The sequence below is a fragment of the Hirundo rustica genome, chromosome 26, assembly GCF_015227805.2.
Source record: "Hirundo rustica isolate bHirRus1 chromosome 26, bHirRus1.pri.v3, whole genome shotgun sequence".
Lineage (NCBI taxonomy): Eukaryota > Metazoa > Chordata > Aves > Passeriformes > Hirundinidae > Hirundo > Hirundo rustica.
The window spans coordinates 101,630-121,218 of record NC_053475.1 but is presented as its reverse complement, the minus strand read 5'-3'; the positions used below and the strand labels follow the sequence as shown (position 1 = coordinate 121,218).

The window sequence follows — 19,589 nt, the reverse complement described above, 5'->3', positions numbered from 1 at the left end:
GGGTGGGGGGGGTTGAGGCTTTTTTTGAGTTTTTTTAGGGGGATTTTGGAGGAGTTGTGAGGATTTTTGAGAGGTTTTTTGGGGAGGTTTTGAAGCAATTTTTGTGGTGTGTTTTTGGAGGGTTATGAGGGGATTTTGCAGGAGTTGTAAAGGTTTTTGAGAGTTTTTTTGGGAAGTTTTTAAGCTTTTTTTGAGGTGTGTGTTTGGAGGGTTATGAGGGGATTTTGGAGGGAACGTGAGGATTTTTGAGAGGCTTTTTTGGGAAGGTTTTGAAGCTTTTTTTGAGGTTTGTGCCCCCTTGGCCGCACCGATGTCCTGCAGGGACATCGGGACAATCCCGGAGGAAGCCCGGGGCTCTGGGACATCGGGACAATCCCGGAGGAAGCCCGGGGCTCTGGGATGTCGGGACAATCCCGGAGGAAGCCCGGGGCTCCGGGCGCGGCCCCAGGGCTGAGCTGTCGCTGTCGCTGTCGCGGTCGCTGTCGCGGTCGCTGTCGCGGTCGCTGTCGCGGTCGCTGTCGCGGTCGCTGTCGCGTCCCCGGGCTGGTGGCAGCAGGTGGCACTCTCGGCTCAGGCACAGCCCCGCTGCCTTCCGCCGCCCGCTCCCGGCTTTTGGGGATCCCAGGCAGGGAGGTGACAGCAGGGACACTCCGAGTACTCGGAGTACTCCCTGCGTCCCCTGCTTGTGTCCCGAGGGACATGGAGGCTCGGGCGGGGATCTGGGGGCTGGTCCTGTCCCCGGGTGAGGGAATTGCCTTCTCTCTGCTCCAGAATTCCCTCTGCTCCCGGCGGGAGCTGCTCCGCTTTGGGACGGAAATAGGGGGGGAAAGGATTTCCCTGCCAGGGATTTTATTTGGGGCCGGGCTCCCTGGGTCCCCGGGCCGTGCCTGTCGCTGTCGCCGCTCGATCTGTCGCTGTCGCTGTCGCTGTCGCCGCCGGGCGGGGTCACGGCTCTGGGCCGCTCCCTGGGGACGCTGCGACTGCGTGTGGGAGTGCGCCGCCAGCCCGGGAACGGGACACGGGACAGGGGACACGGGACAGGGGACACGGGACAGACGGACACGGGACAGGGGACAGACAGACACGGGACAGACAGACACGGGACAGGGGACAGGGGACACGGGACAGACGGACACGGGACAGACGGACAAGTGACAAACGGACAGGGCACAAACAGACACGGGACAGGGGACAGACGGACAGGGGACAGGGGACAAACGGACGGGGGACAGACGGACGGGGGACAGACGGACCGGGGACAGACGGACCGGGGACAGACGGACAGGGGACAGACGGACACGGGACAGACGGACAGGGCCAGCGGCTGCTGGACAGGACCGGTCCCTCCGTGTGACCCCAACCCCCGCGGGGATCGCTCCCCCCCGGCCCCTTCCCACCCGAAACCCCCGGCCTGGGCTTGGGATTCCCCCGCTTGCAAAATGGGAATTTCACCCGGGTTCGTTCTGGGGGTTTTGTTTGGTTTTTTTTTTGTTATTGGGGTTTTTTTTGTATGTGTGTGTGTGTTGGGGTTTTTTGGGTTTGTTGTTGCTGGGGGAACTGGTTGGTTTTGCTGTTGTTGTTTTTGTTTTGGGGTGGTTTTTTTTGTTGGTTTCTTTTGGGGATTTTAATATTTTTTTTTTTTCTTAATTTATTTTTTTATTTTTCTCAAATATCCACGGCGAGGAGTCCCGGGAAGCAGCAGCAGCAGGAGGAGGAGGAGGAGGAAGGATTAGCTCAGTTAACACCGGGCCCGGCTGCCCGGCCCTCCCCAGAGGGAATTAAGCCCATTACAGGGCCATCAGCCGGGGATATTTGAACCGAAACAAGGACATCAAATAGGATCAGAGCCCCCGGCCCTTTCTCCCCGGCTAATCCTGTTTCACGCAGCTGCAGCAGCACCCACCACGGGGGACAGCTCTGTCCCTGTCCCTGTCCCCACCCTGCCAGCGTCACCAGCCCGGGGTGACCCCGGGGACAGGAACCCCCAGTGGGGTGAGCTGAGGTCTCCTCCTGCGGGAGATGCTCAGGGAGAGGCTTTGGGGACACCCAGAGCAGTTCTGGGGACACCCAGAGCCACTTCGGGGGACACCCAGAGCCACTTCTGGGGACACCCAGAGCAGCTTTGGGACGCCCAGAGCAGGTTGGGGACACTCAGAGCAGTTCTGGGGACACCCAGAGCCACTTCAGGGACACCCAGAGCAGCTTTCGGACACCCAGAGCCACTTCGGGGACACCCAGAGCAGCTTTGGGGATACCCAGAGCAGGTTTGGGGACACCCAGAGCAGCTTTCAGACACCCAGAGCAGGTTTGGGGACAACCAGAGCAGTTTTAGGAGGACCAGAGCACGTGCGGGGACACCCAGAGCCACTTTGGGGACACCCATAGCAGGTTTGGGGACACCCAGAGCAGCTTTTGGGGTGACAAGGACACCGGCGTCACTGGTTTATTGTGAAGCCACCACCCCCGAGGGGTCACACAGAGCACTGTGGCTGACACTGACCCTACAAAAATCCCCAGAACCCGTGCTGGCCGCCCCCGCGTCCCCTCTTCCCCTCCCCTGCAGCGTCCCCGCGAGGGGCGGGCGCGGCGGTGGCACCCCGCGGTGGCACCCGCGTCCCCAGGGCGGCTCGTGCCAGCCCCTGCCAGTCAGGAGGCCGCCAGGTAGCGGTGGAAGTAGAGGCCGAAGAGGCTGGTGACCACCTGGCAGGCGGCCACCCACCAGGTGAGGAAGGAGAAGAGCCCTCGCAGGAGCGGCGGGGCGCAGACGCAGCGCAGCAGCGCCCAGATCTCCTGCGCCGCCTCCTGCGCGTCCTCGGCGCCCGGCACGGCGGGGGACACGGCCGGGGACACGGCGGGGGACACGGCCGGGGACACGGGGTACAGCCCCCAGGAGTGCTGGCCTGGGGACACACGGGACAGAGGGCACCGGTTGGGCTCTCTGGGGGACACAGGGCACGGGTCTGGGCTCTCTGGGGGACACGAGGGACAGAGGGCATGGGTTGGGGTCTCTGGGGGACAGAGGGGACAGGTTGGGGTCTCTGTGGGACAGGTTTTGGGCTCTCTGTGGGACAGGTTTGGGGTTTCTGGGGGACAGAGGGGATGGGTCTGGGGTCTCTGGGGGACAGGTTGGGGTCTCTGGGGGACAGGTTTGGGGTCTCTGGGGGACAGAGGGGGACAAAGGGGACAGAAGGGACAGGTCTGGGGGCTCTCTGGGACAGATTTTGGGCTCTCTGGGACAGGTTTTGGGGTCTCTGGGGGACAGAGGGGACAGGTCTGGCGTCTCTGTGGGACAGGTTTTGGGCTCTCTGGGACAGGTTTTGGGCTCTCTGGGGGACAGAGGGCACGGGTCTGAGGTGTCCCTGTGCCCCAGCCCTGCTGGTGGCAGAGTCCCAGCACTGAGCTTGGCCCCGCTGCCGACCAGAGCAGAACCACGGGACAAAGCTGTGAGGCCGTGGGAGGTGGGGACATCCCAAACCCACCCCAAACTCCTCAAACCCATCCCAAACCCACCCCAAACCCACCCCGAACTCCCCAAACCCCCCCCAAACCCATCCCAGCGCCCCCAAGCCCCTCACCCAGCGTTTTGAGCAGCAGGGTGCAGTGCAGGCTGAGGATGATGGGCCCCAGGTACTGCAGGCTCACCACGGACACGTAGCAGTAAATCCTGGTGATCTGCGGGAACAGCGGGAATCCCGGGAATTCCAGAAATCCTCAAGTGGGAATCCCGGGACTCCTCATTGGGAATCCTGCCCTGGGGGAAGGGATCCCCGTCCTGATCCCACCCCAATCTCATCCCGATCCCACCCTGATCCTATCCCATCCCACCCCAACCCCGATGCAAATCCCGATCCCACCCTGATCCCAACCCCATTCCAATCCCACCCTGATCCCGATCCCGATCCCACCCCAGTCCTGACCCTGATCCCGACCCCGATCCCGACCTTCCTCTGGATCTCCAGGGCCGGGATCCTGCCCGCCTCCCTGCGGATGCTCCGTGCCCAGCGCGGTGCCAGCCCCAGGTACGCCTGCAGGTGCTGGCGCGTCCCCGCCAGGCGCAGCAGCGCCAGCGCCACCAGCGCCCAGAGCCGCGCCGAGTCGAAGGAGGCGGCCGAGAGCCTGCGGGGACACGCGGGGACAGCGCGGGGACAGGTGGGGACAGGGCAGGGACAGGGCAGGGACAGTGTGGGGACAGCGTGGGGACAGGGCGGGGACAGGTGGGGACAGTGTGGGGACAGGTGGGGACAGGCGGGGACAGTGCGGGGACAGTATGGGGACAGGCAGGGACAGCGTGGGGACAGCATGGGGACAGTGTGGGGACAGTGTGGGGACAGGTGGGGACAGGTGGGGACAGTGTGGGGACAGTGTGGGGACAGGGCAGGGACAGGTGGGGACAGCGTGGGGACAGGCAGGGACAGTGTGGGGACAGCATGGGGACAGGCAGGGACAGCGTGGGGACAGCATGGGGACAGTGTGGGGACAGTGTGGGGACAGGTGGGGACAGGTGGGGACAGGTGGGGACAGTGTGGGGACAGTGAGGGGACAGTGAGGGGACAGTGTGGGGACAGGGCAGGGACAGTGTGAGGACAGCGTGGGGACAGCGTGGGGACAGGCAGGGACAGTGTGGGGACAGCATGGGGACAGGCAGGGACAGCGTGGGGACAGCATGGGGACAGTGTGGGGACAGTGTGGGGACAGGTGGGGACAGGTGGGGACAGTGTGGGGACAGTGTGGGGACAGGGCAGGGACAGGTGGGGACAGCGTGGGGACAGGCAGGGACAGTGTGGGGACAGCATGGGGACAGGCAGGGACAGCGTGGGGACAGCATGGGGACAGTGTGGGGACAGTGTGGGGACAGGTGGGGACAGGTGGGGACAGTGTGGGGACAGGGTGGGGACAGGGTGGGGGTGGCACCGGCACTGCGACACGGAGCCCAGCCCCTCCCCAGGGGGACATTGAGGGGTCACAGGGGTCACTGGGTGTCACAGGGGACACTGGGGGACATTTGGGACATTGAGGGGTCACAGGGGTCATTGGGTGTCACAGAGGACATTGGGGGGGTCACAGGGGACATTGGGGGGATGTCCCCCGGGTGTGCCACTCACAGCTGCACCGTCCTCGTGCCCAGCGGCGCCTGGAGCAGGAGATCCCGGGACAGCGGCCGGACCCAGAGCAGCAGCACCAGCACGGGAGCCACGAACCCTGCGTGCAGCAGGAGCCTGCGGGGACCGGCCCTGTCACCTGCCACGGGCGCCACGGGCACCCGGAGACACCACAGGGACCCCAGAGACATCAGAGACACCACAGGGACCCCAGAGACCCCACACTTACCCCACAGCCCCCCCTGCCCCTCTCCTCCCACCCCACGCCTCCCCCAGAGCTGGGCAGCCCCAGCACCGAGCCCTCCCTCCCTCCCTCCCCAGGTGTCCCCAGGTGTCCCCAGGTGTCCCCAGGTGCCACCCAACTGTGTCAGGGGCTTGTCCTCGGCCATCCTGAGGGCGTCCAGGTGCGTCTGTGCCAGGCGCAGCCCCGGGAAGGTCAGGCAGGCGCCCAGGAACGAGCACAGGGCCACCAGCCCCAGCTTGAAGGCCAGCTTGGCCAGGGGCAGCCTGGGGATGACAGGGACAGGGCTGGGGACAGGGACAGGGCTGGGGACAGGGACAGGGCTGGGGACAGGGACAGGGCTGGGGACACAGCAGGGACAGGGACAGGGCTGGGGACACAGCAGGGACAGGGCTGGGGACAGGGCTGGGGACAGGGCTGGGGACAGGGACAGGGCTGGGGACACAGCAGGGACAGGGCTGGGGACACAGCAGGGACACTGCCAGGGTTTTGTCCCCGTGCCTGCTGAGTTCCCGCCCCAGAGTGTCCCCAGAGTGTCCCCAGAGTGTCCCCAAGCAGGGGCTCTGTCCCCGCTGCCCACTCACGTCCACTCCCAGCCCCGGGGCTTCAGGATGGGCTCCAGGTTATGGGCGACTGCGGCCAGACCTGCGGGGAGTGACCAGAGGGGAGTGACCAGAGGGGAGTGACCCCTGGGATAGGGAGTGACCCCTGGGAACTGGGAGTGACCAGAGGGGAGTGACCAGAGGGGAGTGACCCCTGGGAATGGGGAGTGACCCCCAGGAGTTAAAAATGACCCCTGGGAATGGGGAGTGACCAGAGGGGACTGACCAGAGGGGAGTGACCAGAGGGGAGTGACCAGGGAGGGAAGTGACCCCCAGGAATGGGGAGTGACCCCCAGGAGTTAAAAATGACCCCTGGGAATGGGGAGTGACCAGGCAGGGAAGCGAGCAGGGAGGGAAGTGACCCCTGTGAGCAGGGAGTGACCCCCCCCAGGGGCAGTGACCCCCCGGCCGGGTCCCCAGTGTCCCCTCCCCGTCCCCGTCCCCGTCACCCACCGGCCTCCAGGCCGAACTCCAGGTACTCCTCGCGGACCACCAGGGCCAGCATGGCCAGGAGCAGGAAGAGGAAGGCGAAGCTGAGGCACACGGAGCGCTCCCCGCCCTCCTCCGAGCGGAAATAATGCCGCATCACCGTGAAGAAAACCTTCCTTGGGCACGGCCGTCAAGGAGCTGGGGACACCTGGGGACCCCCTAAACACCCCCACCGCCAAACCGCCTCCCTCCTCCTCCGCGGGGCGCCTTCAGAACTCACAAATAACCCCCCAAAAAATCCAATTCTGCGCCTCAGCTGGGAGGAAAAAAAATGAAAAATAGCCGCAGGGTGGGTTCCCAAAAAAAAACCCCCGCAGGATACACGGAGAAGAGGACGGTGAGGAGGCACCAGAGGACGCCCAGGTTGGTCTCCCTGGAGGGGCTGACCAGGCAGAAGTAGCCCTCGCTGAAGACGTAGACGGCGCTGGCGTAGACGGCGAAATCCACGAACCACTGGTACTCCAGGAAATAGCGCAGCACTGGGGGCACAAGGGACGTGCCACCCAGCTGGGGACACCCCGGGGTGGCCCTGGGGGGCTCTGGGGGGGCTCTGGGGGGCTCGGGGCGTTACCCAGAGCGTCCACGGCGGTGATGGGGCTGGTGTCCAGCCGCAGGTCGATGTCGCGGGGCACGGAGAGGGGTTTGTCCTCCGTCATCCCGTTGGTCCTCCTGCGGGGACAGCCCGGGGCTGGCTCTGTGCCTCGTGTCACCCCGGGGGGAAAAGAACCCCACAGGGAGAAAATAACCCCACAGGGAGTAAAAAACTCCCACAGGGAGTAAATAACTCACACGGGGAGAAAATAACCCCACAGGCAGAAAATAACTCCATGGTGAGTAAATAACCCCACAGGGAGTAAATAACTCCCACAGGGAGAAAATAACCCCACAGGGAGAAAATAACTCCACAAGGAGTAAATAACTCCCACAAGGAGTAAATAACTCCACAGGGAGTAAATAACCCCCACGGTGAGTAAATTACTCCATGGTGAGTAAATAACTCCCACAGGGAGTAAATAACCACACAAGGAGTAAATAACCCCACGGGGAGTAAATAACTCCCACAGGGAGTAAATAACCACACAAGGAGTAAATAACCCCACGGGGAGTAAATAACTCCCACAGCAAGTAAATAACTCCCACAAGGAGTAAATAACCCCACGGGGAGTAAACAACTCCTTCCTAACACCCGACTGCGCCTGTCCTCTCTCGCTTTAAAATCATCTCGCCTTGTCCCATTATAAAAAGTTGTTTTCTCTGCCCCATATAAAAATTCCCTTTTTTTTTTTCCTCCCCTCATTCTGTGAGGTCTCTTTAGGTACTGGGAGGTGTGAAAATAACAGGAGTGGACAGAGATGGACAGGGATGGACAGGAGTGGACAGAGGGATGGACAGGGATGGACAGGGATGGACAGGGATGCTCCTGGGGTGCACTCTGGGGTGACCCCCGCTGTCCCCAACCCCAACCATTCCCCGTCCCCAGTGACCCAGGCTGACCTGTCCCTCTTGCCCTTGGGGCGCTGCTTCCCGGCCAGGGCGCAGAGCTCCTCGTCCGTGGGGTGCTTGTACCTGTACAGGCTGCGGGGACAGCGGGGTCACGGCCCCAGGACAGGGACGGGGACGGGGATGGGGACAGGGACAGGGAGGGACAGGGACGGGGATGGGGATGGGGACAGGGATGGGGACAAGGACAGGGAGGGACAGGGACAGGGATGGGGACAGGGATGGGACAGGGCCAGGGCCAGGGCCGTACCTGCCGTTGCAGAGCAGCCAGCGGGCGAAGGAGCAGTGCGGGGCCATCTTGTGCATCAGGCTGGCGGCCAGCAGGGTGACCACCACCTGCACCCCCATCACCGCCTGCGGGGACACCCAGGGTCACCCGGGGGACACGGGGACAGCCCCTGCCAGCCCAGGCTGTGCCCAGCTCTGTCCCTGCCGGGGACACCCAGGGGTGACAGCGGCCGGGACGCCCCGCGGGTGAAACCCACGGGCAGGGACCCCCCTGGCATGGAGCCCCCAGGGTGGCACTGCAGGGACACTCCGGGGAGTGACCACCCGGACACGGCCATCGTCGGACCCCTGGGCAGTGACCACCCGGCCATGGCCATCGTGGGACCCCTGGGCAGTGACCACCCGGCCACGGCCATCGTGGGACCCCTGGGCAGTCTATCCACGGTTTATCCTTGGTCCAGTCCCGTCCCAGCCCTGGTCTATCCCTGATCCAGTCCCGGTCCATTCCCGGTCTATCCCCGGTCCGGTCCCGTCCCAGCCCCGGTCCAGCCCCGATCTATCCCCGGTCCGGTCCCGTCCTAGCCCTATTCCCGCCCCGGTCCGGTCCCGTCCCAGCCCCGGTCTATCCCCGGTCCGGTCCCATCCCATCCCCGGTCCGGTCCCGTCCCAGCCCCGGTCCATCCCCGCCCCGGTCCCGTCCCAGCCCCGGTCCAGCCCCGGTCCATCCCCGGTCCGGTCCCGTCCCAGCCCCGGTCCAGCCCCGGTCCATCCCCGGTCCGGTCCCGTCCCAGCCCCTTTCCCGCCCCGGTCCGGTCCCGTCCCAGCCCCGGTCCATCCCCGGTCCGGTCCCGTCCCAGCCCCGGTCCATCCCCGGTCCCGTCCCAGCCCCGGTCCATCCCCGGTCCGGTCCCGTCCCAGCCCCGGTCCAGCCCCGGTCCGGTCCCGTCCCAGCCCCGATCTATCCCCGGTCCAGCCCCGGTCTATCCCCGGTCCGGTCCCGTCCCAGCCCCGGTCTATCCCCGGTCCGGTCCCGTCCCAGCCCCGGTCCAGCCCCGGTCCGGTCCCGTCCCAGCCCCGGTCTATCCCCGGTCCGGTCCCGTCCCAGCCCCGGTCCAGCCCCGGTCCGGTCCCGTCCCAGCCCCGGTCCAGCCCCGGTCCGGTCCCGTCCCAGCCCCGGTCTATCCCCGGTCCGGTCCCGTCCCAGCCCCGGTCCATCCCCGCCCCGGTCCCGTCCCAGCCCCGGTCCAGCCCCGGTCCATCCCCGGTCCGGTCCCGTCCCAGCCCCGGTCCAGCCCCGGTCCATCCCCGGTCCGGTCCCGTCCCAGCCCCTTTCCCGCCCCGGTCCGGTCCCGTCCCAGCCCCGGTCCATCCCCGGTCCGGTCCCGTCCCAGCCCCGGTCCATCCCCGGTCCCGTCCCAGCCCCGGTCCAGCCCCGGTCCATCCCCGCCCCGGCCCGGCCCCGGTCCATCCCCGGTCCGGTCCCGTCCCAGCCCCGGTCTATCCCCGGTCCGGTCCCGTCCCATCCCCGGTCCGGTCCCGTCCCAGCCCCGGTCCATCCCCGGTCCGGTCCCGTCCCAGCCCCGGTCCATCCCCGGTCCGGTCCCGTCCCAGCCCCTTTCCCGCCCCGGTCCGGTCCCGTCCCAGCCCCGGTCCATCCCCGCCCCGGTCCCGTCCCAGCCCCGGTCCAGCCCCGGTCCGGTCCCGTCCCAGCCCCGGTCTATCCCCGGTCCATTCCCGTCCTAGCCCTATTCCCGCCCCGGTCCGGTCCCGTCCCAGCCCCGGTCCATCCCCGGTCCGGTCCCGTCCCAGCCCCTTTCCCGCCCCGGTCCGGCCCCTTTCCCGTTCCCACCATGCCGGGGTCAGCGCAAAGGCGCCCGCAGGAAGCCCGCCCTCGCTCACGCCCCCGCAGCCGCGCCCCTCCCACCGACCAATCCGCGACCGCTTTCCCATTGATTGACAGCTTTCTGTCCAATGACGAGGAGGCGGCGGGAGCGGGGCGGGCTCTGCGCGGCGCGCGGTTCCGCTCGGGGGCGGCGGGGCCGCGGGTTCGAGTCCCGGCTGCGCCGAGCCCGCGTCCCGACACGGGATATCGATCGTATCCATAATATCGATAACTGATCAGATCCGCGTGCCCTCCCCCATCCCCGCCCTGGGATAACCCCGGAGAAACGCCAGGGACCCACCAGAGCACCTCCTGCGCTCCCCCTCCTCAGCTGGACCACGCGAACCAGACTCGACTCAGGGAAATTAAATTAATTTATTACCCATAAGAGCAAAGCAGGAGAATGAGGAGTAAAACGAAATCACAGTGCCCGGATCCACATCCCAGTGCCAGGACCTAAATCCCAGTGCCAGGACCCAGATCCCAGCTCCACCACCCAAATCCCAGCTCCACCACCCAAATCCCAGCTCCACCACCCAAATCCCAGCTCCACCACCCAAATCCCGGCTCCATCACCCAAATCCCGGCTCCACCACCCAAATCCCAGCTCCACCACCCAAATCCCGGCTCCACCACCCAAATCCCGGCTCCACCACCCAAATCCCAGCTCCACCACCCAAATCCCGGCTCCACCACCCAAATCCCAGCTCCACCACCCAAATCCCAGCTCCACCACCCAAATCCCGGCTCCACCACCCAAATCCCGACTCCATCACCCAGATCCCGACTCCACCACCCAAATCCCAGCTCCATCACCCAAATTCCAGCTCCATCACCCAAATCCCGGCTCCACCGCCCAAATCCCGACTCCACCACCCAGATCCCGGCTCCACCACCCAAATCCCGGCCGCACGGCGCCCACCCCGCGGGCTGTGCCGTGGTTCAGGCGCTGCCCCGGGCCCCGCGGGTGCCCCTGGTCCAGGCGCCGCTCCCCGCCGTTGCCATGGCACCGATCTCCCTGGAGACGGGATGCGCTTCCCGCTAGATGTCGCTTCCGCCCGTGCCCGAGCATCCCCCGAGGGTTCGGGGTACCCGGGCTCGGGGGGCGACCCCCCAAAGCCCCTCCCGGGGCAGCCCCGCCCGTGCTCCCCACGCCGGCAGCGAGCAGCCGCTCGGCCGATGGGATGCGGTGCCAAAAATCCCCCAAATTCCCCCAAAATGAGCCAGTCCTGGCTGCCAGAGTCCAGGGACCAGCCTGCTCTGTCACCTTCACTGTGTGCATGCTCTGGGCCCCCAAAATCCCCCAAATTCCCCCCAAAATGAGCCTGTCCTGGCTGCCAGAGTTCGGGGAAGCATCCTGCTGTTACCTTCACTCTCCCCATGCCCCGGGCCCCCAAAAATCCCCTAAAATCACCCAAAATGAGCCAGTCCTGGCTGCCAGAGTCCAGGGACCAGCCTGCTCTATCTCCTTTGCTGTGTGCATGCCCCGGGCCCCCAAAATCCCCCAAATTCCCCCCAAAATGAGCCAGTCCTGGCTGCCAGAGCCCGGGGAAGCATCCTGCTCCATCACCTTCACTCTCCCCATGCCCTGGGCACCCCCAAACCCCCCCAAATGCCCCAGATCCCCCCAGTTTTTACACCGGCGCTGCCCAAATCGCCACCTCGGCCCCTCCGGAACGAATGCGGAGCCCCGGGACGCTCTCGGCCTCGACAGCGGCGCTTTCAGCTCGGCCGGGCCACAGAAAAACAAAACAAAAACCAAAAAACCGAACCCCAGCCCATAAAAACCTCCGAGGGCAGGGCGGAAGATGGATGCTCGCAGCACCCGCAGCCCCTCCGGCCTCCCCCGGGGACACAAAAGCGGCTTTGAGGCTGATTTTACACCGCTCCTGATTAGCATCAGCAAAGGGAGCGCCCGCCGCGGGACACCGCGGGTCCCCCGCTCCCCGTCCGCGCCGCCCGCCTCGGGGAGCCCCCAAAAATCATAGAAAATACAAAACGTGGGGAGCGCGGGCCCTCCTGGGGTGGGGAGGGGACATTCCCATTCCATCCCAGGTGATCCCTGCTCCTCCCGGGATGCGGCGCTTCCCGCCTCCGTCCCTCTCGCTGGCGGCTGATCCCCCGCCAAATTTAAAAAAAATAAAATAAAAAATTAAAAAATTAAATCATAATAATAAAAAAAAAGCCAAATAAAAGTTTCCCGTGGCGCACAAAGGCGGCGGCCGGGCATTGTCCCGGGGCTGCATCGCATTACCCGGTGCCGGCGGAGAAATCACTCGTATTTCACGCTCCATTGAGCAGCTGCCTGTATATATTTTGTGTGTTGCACTTTTAGCATGACAAAAGCAGAGGGCCTGTGAACTCCTTGCTCTTCAGACCTCTCCCGACACGGCCCCCCCCGGGCGGAGCCCCCCTCGGACCGCGGAACAAACTGCCACGCTTCCCCTCCCCACCGCGCTCCTTCGGTCTTATTTCATTTTTAATGTATTTTATTTTATTTTATTTTATTTTATTTTATTTTATTTTATTTTATTTTATTTTATTTTTTATTTTATTTTATTTTATTTTATTTTATTTTATATTTTATTTTAATTTAATTTAATTTTAAAATTTATTTTACTTTATTTTATTTTAATTTTTTATTTTTTTATTTTATTTTATTTTTATTTTATCTTATTTTATTTTATTACCCACATTTGTGCAGCAAGTGTGTGTGGGGAGGGGTCGGGAATTTCAGAAGAGTCCTTGCCGAGGTTTGGCCCGGCTCTTTGGTGGCATTTTTGGTGACATTTTTGGTGGCGTTTTTGGAAGGGACTGAGCTGGAATCGCCCAGCTCTGCCGTGCTGGAGCTGCGGCTGCGGTTTGGCCTTGAAATTTGGTTAAAAGAGGGAAAAATCGGGAATTTGTGGGGCTGGGATGAGGCTGGTGGGGCTGGAGCAACCTGGTCCTGTCCCCCAGCTGTCCCCAACCCATCCCACCTGTCCCCAACCTGTCCCTCCTGTCCCCAGCCCGTCCCTCCTGTCCCCACCAGGGTCACCCCACACATGGAGGGGTCAGAGCCGGTTCCCCGGCCCGGGTTGGGAATGAGGAGAGGAGAAGGGAGCGAGGCTGGGGTGAGACATCCCTGTCCCTTGCTGTGTCCCCATCCCTGTCCCTTGCTGTGTCCCCATCCCTGTCCCCATCCCTGTCCTGCTCTGTGTCCCCATCCCTGTCCCTTGCTGTGTCCCCATCACTGTCCCCATCCCTGTCCCTCTCTGTGTCCCCATCCCTGTCCCCCTCTGTGTCCCCATCCCTGTCCCCCGCTGTGTCCCCAGCCCTGAGCTGTCCCCTCTGGGCTGTCACCACCCCTCACCTCCCTCCTCGGGGCTGCGAGAGGAAAACTCCCATTTTTGGGGTGGAATCCCGGCTGGGCACGGAGCCCGGCAGGGATTGGGGGATCCTGCAGGGAAAAGGGACAAATCCCCCCCAAAACACCAGGCTGGGACGGGCTGGGAGCTTCCAACGCTTTTAATGCTCCGGAATTCTTTCCCTTCCCCTCGGCGCCTCCCGGCCTCGTCCTCCCCCCGGCGCCGCGGCCCCGGTGGCTCCGTGGCTGTCACCTGGCTGTCACCTGGCCCAGGTGGGACCCCGGGGTTTGGGAGGGGTCGGATCCATCCCTCACCCCGCCTGGGAATTCCTCGGCTCCTGCCCGGCCTTTCTGGGTCACCTCTGGTCACCTGCGGGCGGGACAGCGCGGCGTGAGCCCGGCGCCAGCCCAGGGCACGTCCCCAGAGGGACACCCAGGGGTGACCGTGTCCCCACGCTCCCGAATCCCTGCCCAAACGGGAAGCTTGGGGACCTTGGAGAGGGTCCCAGCCGTGTTTTCCAAGGATTTTTGTTCCCCCCAGGGCGGGGTTGGCGGTTTGAGGCCATCTCCCAGCTCCTCCGCATTTCCCGCCTGGGTTTAGCCAGGATGTTTCCAGAACCTTCCTCATCCCGCCCCCTATCCCTGCTCGGCCTCTAAAGGAGCCCTGGTTTTCCATCTTTCCCAAAAATCCCTTTTTTTTTGCCCCTGCCCAGCCCCTCCCCATCCTGCCCAGCTCTTCCCAGGGGCGCAGCGGCGTCCCCCTGGATCCCTGGGAAAGGCGGGAGGGGAGCGGAGGTGACACCGGGGACATTCGGGATCCAGCGGCGGCTGCCACCGCTCCGGGACCTGCGTCGGGCTGTGTGTGCCTGGAGGAGCAACGGGGAGCGGGAATGGGATAACGGGAATGGGATAGTGGGATAATGGGAATGGGGAATGGGATAATGGGAATGGCGAATGGGAATGGGGAATGGGGATAATGGGAATGGGGAATGGGAATGGGGAATGGGATAGCGGGATAATGGGAATGGGGCTTGGGGAATAGGAATGGGGATAATGGGAATGGGAATGGGGAATGGGAATGGGGATAACGGGAATGGGAATGGGAATGGGGAATGGGATAGCGGGATAATGGGAATGGGGAATGGGGAATGGGAATGGGGATAATGGGAATGGGGAATGGGGAATGGGGAATGGGGAATGGGGAATGGGGAATGGGGAATGGGGAATGGGGAATGGGGAATGGGAGTGGGAAAGGACCAGAAAGGCACCAGAAAGGGACCAGGAAGGGGACAGGGAAGGGACAGGGAAGGGACAGGGAAGGGACAGGGAAGGGGACAGGGAAGGGACAGGGAAGGGACAGGGAAGGGACGGGGAAGGGACAGGGAAGGGACAGGGAAGGGACAGGGAAGGCTCTGGCAGCAGCTGCGGGAGATTTTCGGGAGCAGCCTCCTCCTCGGGAAGAGCCAGGGTGTCCCAAGCACTTTCCAGCCGAGGAAGAGGAGGAAATTCCAGAGTTTTCCTCCTGGAAAAAGGTTGGAAGCGGCTCCGGGTCCACGGGAGGTGCCGGGGAAGCTCCGGCTTCCCTGGGCCTGAGCTTGGAGCTGCTCCCGGCTGGGAATCGCCGCTCTGTTCCCAACCTTCCTCCTCCTCTTCCTCCTCCTCCTCCCTCCCCTGCCGTGTCTGGGGACAGGAGAAAAATTCCCACCCAGCCCAGAGGGAAATCCCTGAATAGCACAGCTCCAGGACAGCCCCAAACAAGAGGATTTTCCAGGATTTTCCAGGATTTTCCAGGCAGGGAGGTCTGGGGACATCCCGGAACCAAACCAGCACAAAAAAACACGGGAAATCAGCAGGAGAGGATGGAAAAACTGCGGGAAAAGAACAGTTTGGGTCGTTGGGGCGTCTCCCGGAATCCCAGATTTCTGCAGGATGGGGCAGACGATGTCCCTGGGGAGAAATTCCCGGGTCTGGAGGAGGATTCATTGTTCCAGGAGATCCTGGCGGGCTCTGGGAAGAGCCCTGGGATCCTCTCTGGGCTGGATTCCCCCAGGAAATGGGGACGGAGCCGATCCTCGGCAATTCCGATCTGATCCTCGGCAATTCCCGATCTGATCCTCGCCAATTCCGATCTGATCCTCAGCAATTCCGATCTGATCCTCGGCAATTCCAATCTGATCCTCGGCAATTCCCGACCTGATCCTCGGCAATTCCCGATCTGATCCTCGGCAATTCCCGATCTGATCCTCGCCGAGAATTCCCGGCCTTTATCCCGGCGGGAACTCGGGACAGCCCCAATCCCATTTCCCACCTGGAGATCCACAACTCTTTTCATTTTGGGGGAGAATTTGGAATAACTCGGCTCAAACTTGGATTCACGCCCCAGGCCCTTCTTTCCCTTCCTCAAGGAAAAATTCCCTTTTTTTGTTAGGATTTTCCGAATCCCAGGGGTGATTCCCGTGCCACGATCCTTCTCTCTCTCCCCGAATACTGAGGTTTGTTTTCCCTTCCCAAATAATCCCAGATCATCTCCTTTGGAGCAGGGAACGCTGAGGAGCTTCCATGGGCTCGGGGCTGATCCCAAATTCCCGATTTTGGGGGTGTTCGGGCTGCTCCCGCCTCTGGGAAAAGGATTTTAAAATATTCCCTGCTGGGGATTCAGATTTTGGGGATTTTTTTAAAGAATTGGACAGCGAGAAACAGAATTAAACAAATCAGGGCAGCCTTTTCTTTTTTTTTCTTGCTTTAGGGGCAGGGAGTCTTTGGAAAACTCGGGAAAAGTGGGAAAAACCCCGTCACCTGTTCGCTTTTAAATCGGATTTTTTGGGAGGAAAGAAAAAAGGAAAAGAGAGGAAAATTCCCCGACTCATTTTGTTTTAAATAGGGAAAAAAAGGGAAACTGAGGCACGGGGTGTCCACGGAATGCTGTTTAAAAATCTATTTAATTTTAATTTATTTGAATTATTTAAATTATTATTTGTTTAAATAATTTGATTATTTATTTAATTTTATTTTCTATCATATAACATAGTATAACATAACTTAATATGATATAATACAAATAATGCTATATACTATAAAATATAATAACTGTATCTTTATATATTATAATTATACCCTATATATTATTATATTATATTATATTATATTATATTATATTATATTATATTATATTATATTATATTACATTATATTATATCATATCATATTATATTATATTATATTATATTATATTATATTATATTATATTATATTACTTTACATTACATTATATTACATTATATTACATTATATTACATTATATTACATTATATTATATTATATATTCCTTTGTATGAATTCATACTGAATTTTAACATTTCTCTTGATTTATATTAATTTAAATTAATTTATATTATATTTTATTTTTTAACTTCTTTAATGCCACATGAGTCCGATTCCAGGCCTGGCACCCCCGGCTCTGCCCTGCTCCCGCTCCAGTTCCGGAATTTTCCCCCTGCAGGTGGAAACCCGGAACCCTGCTGCCCCAAAAACTTGGAATTTTTGGGGGGAGTTTCTCCATCCTGATCTCCATGGAAAAAAGCCAGGAAACACCAGGAGAATCTCCCAGGAAAATCCAGGGAGGTTGATTTGGGGAATGTTTGGAGTCCCCAGCCCGGCTCTACCCGGGACAGGTGAGCTGCCGGCAGAGCTGCTCCTGGAAAAACGGAGATTTTCCTGGGATATCTCCCCAAAAAGCAGGTTTGGGATATTCCCCCCTCAAATAAATCCCCGCAGGCCCAGCTGGGGATTTCCAGGATTTCCAGGATTTCCAGGATTTCCAGGCTGCTCGAAAAGGGCTCCAAATTTATGCAAATGAGCCGATTTTCCATGTTTTCCCCGCATTCCCAAGGTTTAACAAACACCAGGGAAGGATCCGGGAATGCTCCAGAACGCCCAAAATTTGGGATTCCCGCAGAAAATCGGGAAGGATTCATTGGTCTTTCTTAGGTTTCAAAAATAAAAATTTAAACCCCCGGATTTTCTCTGCTCCAGGAAGCGTCCGAGAGTTGGGTTTAATCCTTTTCCCCGTTTTCCATGGATGAAATTCCTCACGGGAGCCGGGGCAGGATCGGGCCCAGATCCTCCACCCCAAGAGCGTGCCCTCATTAATTATCCCAGCCAATTAATTAATGAGGGGATTTGGGCTCTGGCCATGCGGGGATGTGTGAGGGAGAGGCTGGAATAACGTGGGGTAACGTGAGAGGTGGGAACTGGGAATTTCTGGGAATTATTGGGAATTGGGAATTACTGGGAATTGTTGGGAATTGTTGGGAACTACTGGGAATTATTGGGAATTATTGGGAATTGTTGGGAATTATTTGGAATTGTTGGGAATTATTGGGAATTATTGGGACTTGGAAACTTGGAGTAGGGACAAAAAAAGTTGGAAAAATCCACGGGGATGGGGTGAGCTCCCCCAAATCCCTTCAGGAAAACCATCTGGGATGTCTTGGAAGGGGTGGCAGGGACAAGAATCCTGCTGGGAGATCACCACAAACCACGAGTTTGGGAAAAAAACCCCAAAATAATCTTGGAAAAATCCATGAGGATGGAGTGAGCTCCCCAAATCCCTTGGGAAAACTGCCTGGGCTCTCCGGGAGGGATGGCAGGGACCAGAATGGGGCTCAGAGATCACCACAAACCACGAGATTGGGGAAAAAAACCAACAAAAAATCTTGGAAAAATCCATGGGGATGGGGTGAACCCCCCGAATCCCTTGGGAAAACCGCCTGGGCTCTCTGGGATGCATGGCAGGGACCGGAATCGGGCTCAGAGATCACCACAAACCACCAGATTGGGGAAAAAAACCCAAAAAAATCTTGGACAAATCCATGGGGATGGGATGAACCCCCCAAATCCCTTGGGAAAACCGCCTGGGCTCTCCGGGATGCATGGCAGGGACCAGAATGGGGCTCAGAGATCACCACAAACCACGAGTTTGGGGAAAAAAAAAACAAAATAATCTTGGACAAATCCATGGGGATGGGGTGAGCTCTCCAAAAACCCTCCCGGAAAACTGTCTGGGATCTCTTGGAAGGGGTGGCAGGGACAAGAATCCTGCTGGGAGATCACCACAAACCACGAGTTTGGGAAAAAAAACCCAAAATAATCTTGGACAAATCCATGGGGATGGGGTGAACCCCCCGAATCCCTTGGGAAAACCACCCGGGCTCTCCGGGATGGATGGCAGGGACTGGAATCGGGCTCAGAGATCACCACAAACCACGAGTTTGGGGAAAAAACCAAAAAAATCTTGGACAAATCCATGGGGATGGGGTGAACCCCCCAAATCCCTTCAGGAAAACCATCTGGGATCTCTTGGAAGGGGTGGCAGGGACAAGAATCCTGCTGGGAGATCACCACAAACCACCAGATCAGGGAAAAAACCCCAAAATAATCTTGGAAAAATCCATGAGGGTGGGGTGAACCCCCCAAATCCCTTGGGAAAACCGCCTGGGCTCTCTGGGATGCATGGCAGGGACCGGAATCGGGCTCAGAGATCACCACAAACCACGAGATCAGGGAAAAAAACCCCAAAATAATCTTGGACAAATCCATGGGGATGGGGTGAGCTCCCCAAATCCCTTCAGGAAAACTGTCTGGGATCTCTTGGAAGGGATGGCAGGGACCGGAATCGGGCTCAGAGATCGCCACAAACCACGAGATCGGGGAAAAAAAACCCAAAATAATCTTGGACAAATCCATGGGGATGGGGTGAGCTCCCCAAATCCCTTGGGAAAACCATCTGGGATCTCTGGGATGGATGGCAGGGACTGGAATTGGGCTCAGAGATCACCACAAACCACGAGTTTGGGGAAAAAACCAAAAAAATCTTGGAAAAATCCATGGGGATGGAGTGAGCTCCCCAAATCCCTTGGGAAAACCGCCCGGGCTCTCCGGGGAAGGAGCGCGGCGCACGCGGAGCCGGCTCGGGAATTACCCCCCTGCCCCCAGCGCCGGCCAGGACGGTGACGGCGGCTAATTAATTTCGGCGTCTAATTTCGGTGTCTGCCGCATCCCCGGCATCTGGGCCCCCACCTGCTCTGAATATGCAAACGGCGCCCGGGCGAACAAAGAAACCCCACAAAGAAACGCTCCCGAGCCGCCGGCGACAAACCCGGGGGGATCCCGGCCCCACGGGGGGATTGCGCCGGGCTTCTCG

General features: G+C 60.1%; 1 protein-coding gene across 1 annotated transcript; it reads right to left on the bottom strand.

Annotated features, from left to right (window-relative positions):
• Positions 1-2,559: 2,559 nt before the first annotated feature.
• On the bottom strand, positions 2,560-11,113 carry TMEM161A (transmembrane protein 161A). Its single transcript, XM_040086464.2, has 13 exons — positions 10,964-11,113; positions 10,009-10,308; positions 8,182-8,285; positions 7,926-8,006; positions 7,003-7,100; positions 6,754-6,910; positions 6,396-6,547; positions 5,925-5,985; positions 5,463-5,606; positions 5,103-5,216; positions 3,942-4,116; positions 3,576-3,672; positions 2,560-2,900 (listed from the first exon to the last, which is right to left on the bottom strand). Exons 1-13 carry the CDS (start codon positions 11,111-11,113, stop codon positions 2,647-2,649), a joined length of 1,887 nt encoding a protein of 628 aa, XP_039942398.2. The 3' UTR covers positions 2,560-2,646.
• Positions 11,114-19,589: the final 8,476 nt, after the last annotated feature.